Raw genomic sequence first — 16,444 nt, 5'->3', positions numbered from 1 at the left:
TCTTACCAGCAAGACACCATGTACTAAACACGAGTCTATAAAAATATTTAACTATTCTAGAATTCAGGTACGAGAAAACGTAGCAATAATGGAGATTTTTCACGCCAACACAGTGAAAATAAATAACACATCCATGGAGTTTGAATCGATAAATGTTCAAATGCTCATAGTTCTTAATTCTATATTTTAAGTAGTGGTACATTCGTTCAAATTTCAATTTTCCATTAAAAAATGACTATTCTGACACTCAAAAATAAAATGCAAGATTGATCAATTGCTCCCATGATCTCCATTTCCAATCTTTAGAGTATCCATGTATGATTTTCCAACGAGCTCTCGAGAAATAAATCCTTTAAATTAGGAACTTTCAAAGAGCTAGCCAGCTAGATCTTTAATTAGAATCGAAAGATTCAAATAAATAAGAAGAAAAGCTATAAAAGGAGAAAGGAGGATTTTGGATTAGAGAACTTCGTAATGAAAAAACTAGAATTGGCTTGAGATGTTTTCTTTGGAATGATAACAAATACTAACTAAGTTCACTCCTAGTTAGGAGTTGTGTAAGATGGTTCTAGTTACTACAAGATGTGGATTATATTATGATTTATTATAAATAGAATTGTCTAGAATATTTACACACTTCTTAGACATAATAAATACTAAAAACTTAGAAAGCTCTATTAAAAATTTAGAATGGTTCGTACTTTCAAAAAAATCAATTTTATTTTTCATATATACTCCTGAGTTTTAATTTGATTATTTAGTTATAATTTGACATGGAGTTTAACCAGGTAAATAATATTCCTAAATTGATTTTAAACTAAAGATGGACAGTGAATATGTTTGTAATCAGCAACTCCAATCCTCCAAAATTGTGCAGGGCATTGAGGAGTGAGAAAACTAGGTGCTGGACCTAAATCACCATCCAATTTGGGGCTCAAAAAATGTAGCTTCAAATTTTATATTTCCTTCATACCAATATAATATTACAACAAACAAAAGAACATTTTATTCTCAATAAAATAAACAGCACATCACATCATATCATCATATATCATATATTACTAAAGTGGAAAGCTTCAAATACAAAGTTAGATTATCATTTTACTCCTACGTTACATTAAATATTAGTACAAAATATCTAATATATTAAATATTTATTAATCAAAATATGACACTCCTCATAGAGTCATAATCATTAGAGTTGATCAATCTTTTCATATCAATTAACTTCTACTTCTCCCATAATTAAATTGAAACAAATGGAGTAATCAAAATCCTAAAAACATGCTATATAAAGTGATAAGCGATTTGCCCCTCTAATATTGAGGCATTTAGGTAAAATTCTTGGTCATTATATGATAAGATACATTAAAATCAGAAAATGAGGATGTTATTAATCACAACAGACGACACAATTTATTCAAATATTATATTCTTAAAAAAAAAAATACATCCAAATTATTAAACAAGCTGTTGGTATCCAAATGCAACATTGATCAATTGCTCCCATCATATCCATTTCCAATCCTTAGAGTATCTATGTATGATTTTCCAACGAACTCTCGAGAAATAAATCCTTTAAAATAATCAGCCACTCCAATCCTTTAAAATCTTACTTACTTTTTCATATGTTCTCTCTTCTTATAAATTTTTAATTTTACTAAATTACATTTTCATTTAGGCTCAAATTATTTATTTGTAACTTTGTCAGAACACAACTAACTACGCTAATAGTCGTTTAAATTTTATTACTCATGGCTAAAAAAAAATGCATTGAAATACGAAATTCTTAGATATTTCTTATTGTGAAGAACCATTTAAATTTGTTCATTTCTTCTACTTCTAAAGAATCACCAGAATAATATAAGATATATACGAAAAATTAGCAATAGAGGTTTATTTAGATGATAATGAAAAATAGAGAATAATAATTATTTAGAAAATGATAATAAGAGAAAAAACAAGGACAAAGAAATGATTAAATATCGAAGAAGAAATGAAATAGAAATATTTATCTCTATTTCCTCCTATTTTTAGTTTCATCATTTATTTTTTCGAACTAAAGGAAGATTCATCGGATAGTAAATTTATCATTTGACAAAAATAAGAAGAAAAAATCAAGTCCTTAAATATGTTTATCCGAATTTTATGTATTAAAATCATAATATATGAATTTTTTTCTTAATAAATTAGTCTTTTATTTTTGAAAAAAAATTGATAATAAAAATGTAATTCACTTAAGCTCTAATTCTACAAAAATATTTGTATTGTGATTTTATCATTTTTCTTATTTCTATGATTGATTTTTTATTTTTTGTTTCATATTTATTTTTTAAAAATAAATTTACATATATATTTCATAATTGCGCGAAGCGCGGTCAAATTTCCTAGTTAATAATAATTGACAATAATTATAATGGTGAACAGATAAAATTGATGAACTGATATTTTTTTAACGTAATTTTCTTTTATCCTAACACATTGTCATAAATTTAGGGAAGGAAAAATTGATCTAGGCCCGCCTAACCCAACCCAATGTCACATATTAGGCATGACATTATTTGACAGGCTTATTTGGGGAATAACTCATCTAGGTAATAATACTAGCCCAAACTCAACCCAAAAGTATATTGAGAAAAAGTTTAAATATGTCATTAAATTTTAAAAAAATATTTATTTATGTCATTTGTTAAAAGTTAAATTCACCTAGGTTATTTCCGTGATACTCTGTGTTCAATCGTGTCATTATTTATTAACAAAAAATATAATTGATTGTGAGATATTATTTTGTACATGTGGCCAATTTGCGAATCCAATATTTTCCAAGCTTTACCTTTCACTTAGGTACGTAATCATATACAACATTGATACTTATTACCTTCGAGAAGTAATAACTAATAGTCTTGTCGCCGTCCTACATATTTTGCCAAAATTAAAACGTTGTCAAGACAATGCACCATCAAGTTTTATTAAATATTAACCACACACACAATAATCTTACTAGAACCTCCTAGTCAATAAGTATAGGATAATCAAATTGAACTTTTACTTTAATTAATATTATTAACTCTTTTTCTTTAAATTTTTATATTCATAACCCCCAACTATTTAATTTCAAAATTTAAGATACCTTATGATATTAATTTCTTCAACTTTGTCAATACAAATTCATATTTTTTTATTAGATTCCCACTCAAGATTATTATTTTTATTCCATATTTGAAATAGTGATATTCTATATTATTGTTATAGTATCAGATTATATACTTTAGTTTGACTCCATGAAAAGGCTCTTGGATATGGATAAAAGGGGTGCCTAATAAAAGCTCAAAAATAATTGCATTGATTATATGATTTTTTATCATCTTTATTTTTGTGATTAAGGACTTGACAAAATTGTGTTGTTATTTTTCTCTTCTTACTTACTTTTACATATGTTCTCTCTCTCTATATATATTTTTTAAAATTTAGGTTCTTATAAATTTTTAATTTACTAAATTACATTTTCATTTAGGCTCAAATTATTTATTTGTAACTTTGTCAGAACACAACTAACTACGCTAATAGTCGTTTAAATTTTATTACTCATGGCTAAAAAAAATGCATTGAAATATGAAATTCTTAGGTATTTCTTATTGTGAAGAACCATTTAAATTTGTTCATTTCTTCTACTTCTAAAGAATCACCAGAATAATATAAGATATATACGAAAAATTAGCAATAGAGGTTTATTTAGATGATAATGAAAAATAGAGAATAATAATTATTTAGAATATGATAATAAGAGAAAAAACAAGGACAAAGAAAGGATTAAATATCGAAGAAGAAATGAAATAGAAATACTTATCTCTATTTCCTCCTATTTTTAGTTTCATCATTTATTTTTCCGAACTAAAGGAAGATTCATCGGCTAGTAAATTTATCATTTGACAAAAATAAGAAGAAAAAAATCAAGTCCTTAAATATGTTTATCCGAATTTTATGTATTAACATCATAATATATGAATTTTTTTCTTAATAAATTAGTCTTTTATTTTTGAAAAAAAATTGATGATAAAAATGTAATACTTAAGCTCTAATTTAGGGAAGGAAAAATTGATCTAGGCCCACCTAACCCAACCCAATGTCACATATTAGGCATGACATTATTTGACAGGCTTATTTGGGAAATAACTCATCTAGTAATAATACTAGCCCAAACTCAACCCAAAAGTATATTGAGAAAAAATTTAAATATGTCATTAAATTTTTAAAAAATATTTATTTATGTCATTTGTTAAAAGTTAAATTCACCTAGGTTATTTTCGTGATACTCTGTGTTCAATATCATCATTATTTATTAACGAAAAATATAATTGTGTGAGATATTATTTTGTACATGTGACCAATTTGCGAATCCAATATTTTCCAAGCTTTACCTTTCACTTAGGTACGTAATCATATACAACATTGATACTTATTACCTTCGAGAAGTAATTACTAATAGTCTTGTCGCCGTCCTACATATTTTGCCAAAATTAAAACGTTGTCAAGACAATGCACCATCAAGTTTTATTAAATATTAACCACACACACAATAATCTTACTAGAACCTCCTAGTCAATAAGTATAGGATAATCAAATTGAACATTATAAATAGTGCAAATTCTAGGCATTAGATCGGCCACTAGACTTAGGCAGGCCTAGATCAATTTTACCACCCCTAATTAATTGAGGACCCAAATAATTGACGTTTTGCGTTTATTTTTGTTGAAGGATACGTTTACAAAGCTTTATCAATTCCTAAAAATGTAGCAATATCGCCTAAATATTAAAGGATATTTTAGTATATTTTTAGTTTAAGATTATAAGATATAAAAAAATATTATTTAATTTCTTAAAGTTGATGCAAAGTCAAAATTAAACAAAACAAAATATCATTTGTACCCTATCAAATGAATCTTTTAACACAAATATAAGGTCTAGTCAAAGTTACTGAGTTATGTCAAATCCATAGCCTAAGGCATGGCTCCGCCCTTGATGGTAAGGGTATTTTTGTGTCAAAGAGCAGACAGAGCATAATTGCTCTGTCCTCAATAATTCAGCAACATTTTTTTACCAATTCAAGAAATATAAGATTGAAAGTGTAACTGTTGTGCTGCAACCTTTTACATCACATGAGAAACTTCTTTTTATGAATGCAAATGGTGGTGTTTTGTTTCTAGTTTACAGAAATTTCGGAGCAGATAGACCATGATTTACAGCGAACTCATCCAGTTGGTATTTGAGTGGCAACATTGATCAATTGCTCTCATCATCTTCATTTCCAATCCTTAGAGTATCTATGTATGATTTTCCAACGAGCTCTCGAGAAAAATATCCTTTAAAGTAATCGGCCACTCCAATCCTCCTATATTGTGCAGGGGATTGAGGAGTGAGGAGGCTAGCTGCTGGACCTAAATCTCCATCCAGTTTGGGGCTAAAAAATGTAGCAATAGAGATCCTCTCCTTGTCCTCATTAACGATTGCTCGATGTTCAATGCTCTTGTAAATTCCATTTGTCACAATCTGCAAAAACAAAATTGACGACAGAGCTTTACGAAATTGACTTGTATCATACCAAACATACTTATTTCTCACCTCTAAAATGTCTCCAATGTTAACAACAAAGGCATCAGGACGATATGGAACCGGAATCCAAGCTCCATCTTTCTTAATTTGAAGACCTTCAGTTTCACTAACTTGAAGGAGTATGGTTAAACCAATAGAATCAGTGTGATTGCATAACCCCAGTACGCGGTCTGGTTGAGGACAAGGAGGGTAATAATTTAGTCTCATCATTTGGGTCGCATCTTTTTCAAATAATACATTCAGTTCCTCTGCTTTCATCCCTAAAGCGCTTGCCATTACGTACAGAATTTTCATAGCAAGTTCCTTCAGTGCTGTTGAGTATTGTTCCAATGCATCCCTTGAAGGTCCAACAACTTAAAAATATTGTATAGAAAAAAAAATTCACTATCGTAAACTTAACTCAGTTAGTAACTATTATGTATGGTACCTGAGTGAGGTGGGAAGCTTTGGAAACAAGTGAGGTTTTCTCAAATGAGTAGGGAGAGTGATCATGTAAAGTATGTCACTCCAATCTAACTTTTGTTCTTCAGATACAACAAAGGCTTGCCCGTATCCTTCGACATCTCCATCTTCTTGCTCAAATTTCTTCTTCTCTTCCATTGGTAGATCGAAAAATGCTCTGATTTCTGACTTCACTTTCTCCATCAATGATGAACTCACTCCATGATTCACCAACTGCACAATTTAATTAGAGATATATTTTACTAAACTAACTTTATTAATTATGTTATGAAGTACTTTTAAATTTAACTACTAGTATTACCTTATTAAATACTGAGGTTAGTATGAGAAAAAGTTATGGAACATAAAACAAAAATGAAGAGTGTTTGATCTATGAAACCTGGAAAAATCCCCATTCTTTGCAAGCAAGATGAAACCTGTTAAGCTCCGTATCATCGTTTTTAACTGGAGCAGTTTTTTCCAGCAGTTTTTTCATGTCAATAACTGGAGCTAATTGATGAGGCAATATTACGGAAGAATTATACAATTGATTTTCGTCATTATTACGAATATATCGTGGTGGAACACCTGCTAGTTGTTGTTTTGCCAGCTCCTGAACGTTAGGAACTTTCAAAGAGCCACCTAGCTTTCTCGACCTCGCTTCTTCCATCATCAACTTTATTTTTTTCCCTGCAAAATCGTTAACTAGGATGGAAAGATTATTGCGTAAGATTTTATGGTGCGTTGCCTTGACAACGTTTTAATTTATTGTTGGATAAATATGTAGGACGACCCAAGACTATTGATTAGTACTTGTAGTACTTATGTAGGACAACGACGCAAGACTATTTTATGATGGATCTAGGAGGATCTAATTAGATTATTACGTGTGTAGTCAATAAAACTTGATGGTACTTACGTTTTCTATTTGGCTTCCCACCCAGAGTGTCCTATATCCACATTGAAGTCTGACTAAATCAGGATTCGCACAGAAAAGTTCCACATTATGAGATAAAACACTCCCTAACAAAGACGATTCAAAAACACTCCCTAACAAAGACGATTCCGTACTCTAGAGGGACTCGAACCCGAAATCTCTAGTTAATGATGAAGGAATATTTACTATTCCACCACAACCCTTGTTGGTGTGTTGACAACATTTTAATTGTGGGTAAATATGTAGGACGGCAACAAGACTATTCATTCCTACTTAGCTTGTAGATACTACCTCCGTTCACTTTTACTTGTCATCACTTATTTCTAAAATATATTTTGATTTTTATCTGTCACTTTTGACATATCAAGAAAAAATAATTTTTTTTCTTCATATTTTACCCTTAGCATTAAATACTATTCTCCATATCATTTTTCAAGATTGAATACTAAATATTAATTGGCAGGGATAGTGAGGTAAAATACTTATATCAATAATTATTTTCTTAATGTATATCAACTCAAACAATGACAAATAAAAATAACTGAGGTAGTAATAAGTATCAACGTTGTATAACCATTCATCAATCTATATGCACGACTTTTCAGATCATTAGGTAAAAATTAATGAGCCGCATGCAAAATAGCCCATTTTATCCTAATTTATGTGATGATATATTTTTTTTAAGTTGTCTAAAAAAAATAATACTATTAACATTATATTCTGAAATTACTTAACTTTTAATTTTTATTTTACTCTTACAATTTATATGTATATTAATATTTATTACTAACTTGTTTTGAACTACAAATTTCAAAAATCACTTTTTTCAAATTTTATTTTCAATCAAAGACTATCATATATTTATTGAGGCAAGGGCACAGTAAGTTAGAGACTATGACATAACAGAAAAATAAGGACGTAAAAACTCCAAATTACAACTGAAACAATAAAAGTGCATCAAATGCTACGATTCTCCATCACTCATCTCTACCTTCATGAAATCAAGGTTCGACTTTCTGTCAAGTTTTCGTGCAAAAAAGTCTTGTAAATATTTATGCACGGAAAATGGGAGGATTATGTGGTCCAGTGAGGCTGTTTGCAGATCCTAATTCGGATTCAAGGTTAATAGAATGTCGCAACAGAGAGCCGTTCTTCGTTTGAGTTTACAATTGCTCTATGCTCAATCAGGGGCGGATGCGGATCTACGTGGACAGGTGGGGTGCCACGGCACCCAGTGATCTCGGAAAAAACGTCGTTTATATATGTACATATGCACAATAATTAAATATATATTACTTTCGCCACCCAGTGACTGAAATGCGGAGCAGCTCAATTGGCGAAGGAGTTAGTCTTCCATACAGCCAACGCTGGTTCGAACCTCACTGCAACACATGTTTTTTGGCTTAATTTTTTTTTTCTCCATTCATTCTTATTTATTTACTATTCTTTATTAATTCAAATTGACTCATTTTCATGATTAATTTTTAGTTCTTCTTTTCTTTTCTTTTTTGTCTTTTTCATTAGTATGTAAAGGACTTAATTTTATTTTTCTCCATTCATTCTTATTTATTTACTATTCTTTATTTATTCAAATTGACTCCTTTTCATGATTAATTTTTAGTTTTTTTTTTTTTACTTTCTCTTGCACTAATTATTAATCTCTTGATATGGGTGTTACATGTTTATTTTTATCAATTAATGAGTACTGAATTATGAACGTCAAATAAATATTATTAAGAATATATTTAAATAGTAGTATTTTAAAATATGTTTTAAAAATGATGAATATTATTATTAGAGATTTTATAAAAAAAAATTTAAAAGTTCTTTCAATATTCACCGACGTTCTTGCTAAGTAAGATGACTAGGCTGAAACTACAATTTTTCTTCTTTCCCTACTATATATCTCCAACAACACATAAAGTCAATGTAATATGAATATTACTATTAGATGGTTTATACAAGCTCAAATTTTAATGTAAAAAACCTATTTTTTTCTCAAAGTTTCAATGAATGAGACATCTAATTTCAAAAAGAAAAAAAATTGAATTGCTTTATCTCTAATCTCAGAATATCTAAAAGAAAATATTACTAACATGCATATTTGATCAATTTGTTTATAAAAATAAAAAAAATCAGTAACCCGAATTGTAACCCAAAATTAAAGCAACCGATCCTTTATCTTACTTGAACGTTGTGGCACCCACGACCTCCAAATCCTAGATCCGCCCCTGTGCTCAATGCTCCTATAGACACCATTGCTCAGTATCTGGCAAGTCAAATAACACATTTACGCGCATAATATTTTCAATGATAGTAGAATATTTACCTCCATCATGTCCCCAGCATTCACTATCAAAGCGTTTGGGAGGGGCTTTATGGGCACCCAAATGTCGTCTTTTCGGACTTGGAGACCTTCAGTTTAGTTCAGCTGGAAAAGGATGGTAAGGACACAAGGATCAGAATGAGAGCTTAAGCCAATTGCCCTGTCTGGCTCAGCACAAGGCGAATAATAATTCATCCTCATTGACTGCATACCATCACTGAATAGATCCCGCGTTTCTTCTTCATCCATCCTTAAAGCCTTTTCTCCTCTACATTTTCATTTTTTAAATGTTTTGCTTATAATTTATTTATTTGTTATGAGTTTGTTTAGTTTAGTGGGTGGGTTCTGGTTTGGGTTAAAAAAGAAATTGGATAGTTTCAATTAAAATCGGGTAATTTCATTTGATTTGGGGATTTCCGTTCAAGGAGGGGTATATTTGTTAGGTTTATTGACAGTAGGGGTAAAAATAACTTGCTTTTAACGGTAAGGGTAAAATCAACCAATAAAACAAAGTTGAGGGGTAATTTTGACCCTTTAAAGAAAAAATTAATACTTTAAAGACATAATACGTGAATATGTTTTTTAACTTGGTCTTACCTCACATTTATGCCATCTAACTTTGCATGTGCACAAGTAAACACTTAAAATTGCATAAAATTGAACAAATAGATATATACACATTATATGTCATATCCTACATGATTTGTATCTTACGTGATGTCCTACTTGTATTGTTCCACATAGGACTCATGTGTCTACTTCTTCAACTTTATACAAGTTTAAGTGTCTTCATATACACATACGAGAGCAAAAATGTGAAATAAGACAAAGTTAATAAAAACACATTTATGTATTTGTCTTATTTATATGAAAGAATTTTTTATCATACTTAAAAAATTCAGCTTATTATGGTTTTATTTTTTTAGGAAAAGAAGCCGCCTACCATTCAAACGGCTAACTGTCATTCCTCTTCCTCTCTGAAAAACACTGAAAAATAAGCTGGAAACCAAAATCCTTCAAAAGAAAATCTTTTTTTTTTTCTTCTGAAGTGAAGCAGAAACTCTTTTTTCCTCTATTCATTCGTGCTTTCGAGACAATGATGCCTAAAATTAGCAAATTTCCTGAAAGGATTGGAAGTTTAGTGATCAATGGCTTCCATCATGGTAGAGAAGAAAGTAATTATGAAGAAATTGAATCTGGTGAAGAATTACAGACATTTGATCTGACTCGCAATTTTGCTCTGAAACAGATGATTAAGGATCGATGTTATGACTTTGATGATGAGCTTATAAGTTTTCCCCAAAATAAAAATAGGAATTTGGGATCAGTTGTATTGCACGCCTGCAACGATGATGAAAAACGATCTGATCTTGAATATGAAGTGAGACAGTTAATCACAATTTTCGTTGTTTCCACGTGATCACTACTTCATTGTCGCATTCTCTGATCATTGGCGTTGTTTGTAAAACAGATTTCTCGAAAGGAGATTAATTTGGAGAAGTTGCAACGACTAGCCAGTTCAGGTATTCCTGATGGAGGGAGTTTGCGAGCAACAATTTGGAAGGTTATTAATTACCGCAATTGATCGCATTAGTATATGCTTTATATATTCTTCGCCAAATGTGTTGAAATTGTAATTGAATAACTGTTTTTCCATGATTATAAATTGCAGCTACTGTTTGGATATTTACCTACTTCTCAAGATCTATGGGAGAAGGAGTTAAACGAGAGTCGATTGAAATATGACAAGCTAAAGGAGGAGTTTCTACGAAAACCTGTAAGCTGCATTACCTTCTAACTTATGGTCTTAGCTGGTCCCTTTTGTTATGGCTTGTTCATAGAACTCTTTAATCTAGCCAGTCAGAATTGTCATGGCGAAAAGACAAAAGCATGATATTGCTTGGACACGACCATTGCAGCGGAGTCATTGAGCCCCTTAAAGGCTACAACATTTCTAAAGAGGATCATCCACTAAGTTTAGGTAAAACTAGCATATGGCATCAGTACTTTGAGGCAAGTACCTACTGCTCCGCGAGTTCTTCTGCAGCCTTTTATATCACATGAAGACCTTTTTTTATATGAATACAAATGGTGGTGTTTGTAGTTTACAGAAATTTCAGAGCAGATAGACCGTGATTTGCAGCGAACTCATCCAGATTTAGAGTTCTTCTCAGGAGACTCATCACTATCTAGGAAGAATAAGGTAACATTTTACTTATATCTCTCAATTCCTAATGTTAACATTTTCGTCTGTGATACTTTTTTCTTTTTGAATTTATGTTTTGCTTTACAGGAGTCAATGAGAAATATTCTTCTTTTGTTTGCGAAATTAAATCCTGCAATTAGTTATGTACAAGGCATGAATGAGGTCTTGGCCCCGTTGTACTATGTCTTCAGCACCGATAATGATGAGCATACTGCTGTAAGTGTCTTCCTCAAATTTGCTCTTACAGTTTATATTCATGCCTTCGCCAACTCTTTCGTAAATAGTAGAAGCTTCATTTGTTTTTCTCCGCTATGCAGGCAAATTTAGAAGCAGATACTTTTTCCTGTTTCGTTATACTAATGAGTAGCTGTGTGGATCACTTCTGTCAACAATTTGATTGTGGTTCTTTTGGTATCCACTCAACTCTTTCGAAGTTGTCAGAGTTATTGAAAACTAATGATGAGGAATTGTGGCACCATCTTGAATTTAAAACAAAGGTGAATGTGAACCTATTTCTTAAGCACAGCTATAAATAGCTAAGTTATTGCTCACATATATATCAGTCGTCCTAGCTAACGTTTTGATTTCAGGTTAACCCACAATTCTATGCATTTAGGTGGATCACTCTGCTCCTTACTCAGGAGTTTAGCTTGCACCACATCTTAAGGATCTGGGATACGCTTCTCAGCAATCCCTTTGGCGTTCAGGTACTTCTCTGACCAATTTGGACTACAATATATGATGTGTGTTTATATGTATGGACATCGTGGTTGATCTAATATATAAGACGCTCTCATCCAACTCCGTGTCTCATTTACAGGAGATGCTATTGCGGATCTGTTGTGCTATGCTGATGTGTGTTAAAAGCAAACTAATTAGGGGTGATTTTGTTGGCAACTTGAAGCTTTTACAACATTTCCCTGAAGTAGATGTTGAGCATCTTCTCCAAGTAGCATGGGGCATGCAGAACTTGGACACATCGTTCCATTCAACCGTGTAGGTAGCTAATATACGATTTGATATATTAAAATCAAACAATAGTGATGTTATTAAACCACAACAAATGCCACAATTTATTCAAACATTATACATTCACAAAATAATACAGTAAACAAATCCATCCAAATTAAACAAGCTGTTGGTATCCAAGGGGCATAAAATGCAAACATTGATCAATTGCTTCCATCATCTCCATTTCTAATTCTTATAGAATCGACATATGATTTTCCAACGAGCTCTCGAGAGAAATATCCTTTGAAGTAATCAGCCACTCCAATCCTCCTAAATTCTGCAGGGCATTGAGGAGTAAGGAGGCTAGGAGCTGGACCTAAATCTCCATCCAATTTGGGGCTTAAAAATGTAGCAATCGAAATCCTCTCTTTATCTTCGTTCACAATTGCTCGATGTTCAGTGCTCTTATAAATTCCATTTGTCACAATCTGCACATAAGACAACATTGAGAAGTTAGTTTTCTCATAACCTAACACTAGAAAATAACTTTTCCCACGCTGAAAAATGTCTTTCGTTACACCATACATATATACTTATTTCTCACCTCTAAAATATCTCCAATGTTGACAACAAAGGCATCAGGAAGATATGGAACTGGAATCCAAGCCCCATCTTTCTTAATTTGAAGACCTTCCGTTTCAGTAACTTGAAGGAGTATGGCTAGACCAATAGCATCAGTATGAGGGCATAACCCCATTACGTGCTCTGGTTGAGGACAAGGAGGGTAATAATTTATTCTCATCATTTGTGTCCCGTCTTCTTCAAATAGTACATTCATATCCTTTGCTTTCATCCCTAAAGCTCTTGCCATTACGTACAGAATTTTCATAGCAAGTTGCTTGAGTGCTGTTGAGTATTGTTCCAATGCATCCCTTGAAGGTCCAAGAACTTAAATATTGTACAGAAAAAAAGATTCACTATTTATTTAATCGTAAGCTCAGTTATATATTATGGTACCTGAGTGAGGCCGGAAGCTTTGGAAACAAGTGAGGTTTTCTCAAATGAGTAGGGAGAGTGATCATGTAAAGTATGTCAGCCCAATCTAACTTTTGTTCTTCAGATACAACAAAAGCTTGCCCGTATCCTTCGAGATCTCCTTCTTCTTGCTCAAATTTCTTCTTCTCTTCCATTGGTAGATCGAAAAATGCTCTGATTTCCGATTTCACTTTCTTCATCAATGATGAATTCACTCCATGATTCACCAACTGCACATGTATTTTTTAAAAAATTGATATCATCATGGGACACGAGGTACACCAATTTATTTTTAAATTAAAAGATATGGTCGATACAATAATAGATTTTCGGGTGCAAGTGGTTGTATTGTTGATGGCTAAATAAGTCAACTCCAACATTTATGTAACATAAAAACAAAAAATGAACAGTGTTTGATATATAAACCTGGAAAAATCCCCATTCTTTGCAAGCAAGATGAAGCCTCTCGAGCTCCGAATCATCATCAATATCTCCAATTTCCAGCAATTTTTTCATATCAATAACTGGAACTTGAGGCAATATTACTATGGAAGAATATGATTGATTTTCAATATCATCACGTATATATCGTGGTGGAACGGCTGCTAGTTGTTGCTTTGCAAGTTCTTGAACGTTAGGGACTTTCAGAGAACCACCTAGCTTTCTCGACTTTCCTTCTTCCATTGATGAAGTTTTTTTTTTTTTTTTAGAACTTGTTTTTGAAAGTAAACTTATTGAGATGTGAAATAATTACGTGTACTATATATATAAATAAAATAAATGGGTATGTTTATTTGTCTAGAATTTGTTCCGTTACCCATCTAAACTTGATTATCGTGAAAGACTTTGATTTCTCATCTTATCTCAATTTTAGTTTATTTTTTGAAAAAAAAAAGATATACATGAGGAAACACGTGGTCCATCTGGTAATATACATACAATTTCTAATCATTAGTTAACATTTTGCCTAATTAGTCACCTATATTCAGGTGACTTTGGGCGCGGGTTGAATTTATTTTTCTATTATATAGAAAGGTGAAGACGATTGGACGACCAATGGCAATTTCGAAAATCTAATATGATTGAAGGGCAGAATAATAATTGTCAGGGTATTATCAATTTTTGTTTTAAATTAAATTTAAAAAAAAATAGGAATAGTAGAAAGAGAAGGCCACGTGTACTTCTATCATGAAAAGCACAAAAAATATCACAAATGGCCGTACTATCTAAACATGATGGGACCCATTTTTAATTTTTTTTAAAAATAGGAATAGTAGAAAGAGAAGGCCACGTGTACTTCTATCATGAAAAACACAAAAAATATCACAATTTTCCGTACTATCTAAACATGATGGGACCCATTTTTAATTCAATTTATATTACATTAACACCTTTACTTTTTGCACTAAAATAAATATAAAAAGAAACAAACATGATTTAAAATGTATTAAATGAAAATAAAAATATTTTAATTAGGGAGCATAAAAATAAAAATTAATAAATAAAATGGATAGATAAATTAAATGAAATTAAAGTAAACTAGGACTCTCACTAAATTTTAAAATAAATAGTTTTAAAATTTTGCAAATCAAGCATTGAAGAGAAATAATAATTATTCTTCGTGTTCAATTTACGTACATTGATGAAAAGAATATTTTTATAGTAAAATAATTTAAATTTTAAGATTAAGCAGATTAAAGTTTAATTAATTATAGTAGATTGTTTACTTTATTTACTTAATATTGCTATTCTTTTTTCTTAAATAAGAAGTTAAGAATCGAAACACATGAAAATCAATACATTAATTAGAAAAGTAAATAAATATAAGTAGATTAATATTTAGAAAGAGATGACAAAAATAGCAAATGCCTAACAGTAATTTCAAAAATTGAAATCTAATATGTTTGAAGGGCAGAATAGTAATTATGCATGATTGATATTTTAGCAAACCACAATACTTTTTCTTTCCATTCCAGATCGTTCTAGATCTTTTTCCCCCACTTCCAGATTATTTATTATTAACAATTGCTATGGCCTTAGAGCTAAAATGATGGATCATCTCCCTCAAATCTCTTCTTCTCCTAACGGTTCAAAGCTTATGGGTTACGAGTTAAATCAACTATACTGTTGAAAATTCTAATTTGAAACACACGACATATAAGAGGAAGAGAGCTGATAAAGCATAAGCGGCAAATATTTATGAAATTTATCCATGTTTGGTGAAGAGCAATATGATACAATGTTGGTTCTTCAAATCCTTGATTTTAGCTTATTATATACTTATGTATTTTCTCTTTTGCTGATATTGGTGTCCAGGTATAGCTGCGTAGTTTCGTGGCAAAAGAGAATTGTGGATAAGCCCTCTTTTCTTTAGTCCGAGGAGAATTGCGGATCCTTTTCTAAGGTTTACCGTCTCTATATATTATCACTTTGATTTTGTTGTCTGTGTCGTTTATCACTTTTTCGAAGTCTTATATTTTTCTTTTGAGATTTTTATTTTAAGGTTTGAATAAAATTGGGGGGGGGGGGGGGGGGGNGGGGTGTTTATGTGGAATTATTTACTTCATTTTTCAAGTTGATTGGGACAGATTATGGATTTGAGTTGGGAAGTAATGTGCTCAATGTTTATTGCCACTGCAAGTTGTTTGATAAAACATCTATAAGAAATTGGCTTTCTTGAAATGTTGTAAATTTTAGCTATTTTGGGTAAAAGAGATGGTATTCTTCTTCTTTTAATCTATTTATGTTCATTAATTCTCAGGTCAAAACATCATTGAGATGTTATAGATACATCCAATTAATTTGTGAAAGTTTAATGGCTGATATATCTCAAATATTTTATGATTTTAAAAGTTTAATAGAGATGACCTTGCATGACTATTTTTTTTCTTTTTAGATGTCTAAACTTATTCGTCCTCAATTACAACTTAACTTCATT

The 16,444-nt window shown here is 31.1% G+C and overlaps 2 protein-coding genes across 3 annotated transcripts; one reads left to right on the top strand and one right to left on the bottom strand.

The window, feature by feature from the left end:
• Positions 1-5,276: 5,276 nt before the first annotated feature.
• On the bottom strand, positions 5,277-14,267 carry LOC125847276 (uncharacterized). Its single transcript, XM_049526932.1, has 8 exons — positions 13,933-14,267; positions 13,489-13,736; positions 13,076-13,403; positions 12,696-12,959; positions 6,452-6,799; positions 6,038-6,285; positions 5,620-5,947; positions 5,277-5,547 (listed from the first exon to the last, which is right to left on the bottom strand). Exons 1-8 carry the CDS (start codon positions 14,188-14,190, stop codon positions 5,281-5,283), a joined length of 2,289 nt encoding a protein of 762 aa, XP_049382889.1. The 5' UTR covers positions 14,191-14,267; the 3' UTR covers positions 5,277-5,280.
• LOC125847772 (uncharacterized) lies at positions 10,865-12,624 on the top strand. 2 transcript variants are annotated; one of them, XM_049527456.1, is made up of 8 exons: positions 10,865-10,878; positions 10,987-11,091; positions 11,171-11,327; positions 11,419-11,517; positions 11,608-11,736; positions 11,838-12,017; positions 12,111-12,227; positions 12,341-12,624. In XM_049527456.1, exons 3-8 carry the CDS (start codon positions 11,205-11,207, stop codon positions 12,518-12,520), a joined length of 828 nt encoding a protein of 275 aa, XP_049383413.1. In that variant the 5' UTR covers positions 10,865-10,878; positions 10,987-11,091; positions 11,171-11,204; the 3' UTR covers positions 12,521-12,624. The 2 variants fall into 2 exon arrangements, with proteins under 2 accessions (XP_049383413.1, XP_049383412.1); XM_049527455.1 differs by lacking the exon at positions 10,865-10,878 and having other exon boundaries at positions 11,009-11,327.
• Positions 14,268-16,444: the final 2,177 nt, after the last annotated feature.

The sequence above is a fragment of the Solanum stenotomum genome, chromosome 12 (assembly GCF_019186545.1).
Source record: "Solanum stenotomum isolate F172 chromosome 12, ASM1918654v1, whole genome shotgun sequence".
Lineage (NCBI taxonomy): Eukaryota > Viridiplantae > Streptophyta > Magnoliopsida > Solanales > Solanaceae > Solanum > Solanum stenotomum.
The sequence above is the reverse complement of the archived record's forward strand: the minus strand, read 5'-3'. Positions and strand labels throughout refer to the sequence as shown.

Excerpts from the sequence above, each read along its gene's own strand:
- LOC125847772 (XM_049527456.1), top strand. The coding sequence starts at position 11,205 with ATGATATTGCTTGGACACGACCATTGCAGCGGAGTCATTGAGCCCCTT. Across the intron at positions 11,328-11,418 it reads TATGGCATCAGTACTTTGAG|TTTACAGAAATTTCAGAGCA; the intron begins GCAAGTACCTAC and ends TGGTGTTTGTAG. Across the intron at positions 11,737-11,837 it reads ATAATGATGAGCATACTGCT|GCAAATTTAGAAGCAGATAC; the intron begins GTAAGTGTCTTC and ends TCCGCTATGCAG.
- LOC125847276 (XM_049526932.1), bottom strand. The coding sequence starts at position 14,190 with ATGGAAGAAGGAAAGTCGAGAAAGCTAGGTGGTTCTCTGAAAGTCCCT. Across the intron at positions 13,737-13,932 it reads AAGAATGGGGATTTTTCCAG|TTGGTGAATCATGGAGTGAA; the intron begins GTTTATATATCA and ends ATACATGTGCAG. Across the intron at positions 13,404-13,488 it reads AAGCTTCCGGCCTCACTCAG|GGATGCATTGGAACAATACT; the intron begins GTACCATAATAT and ends TGGACCTTCAAG.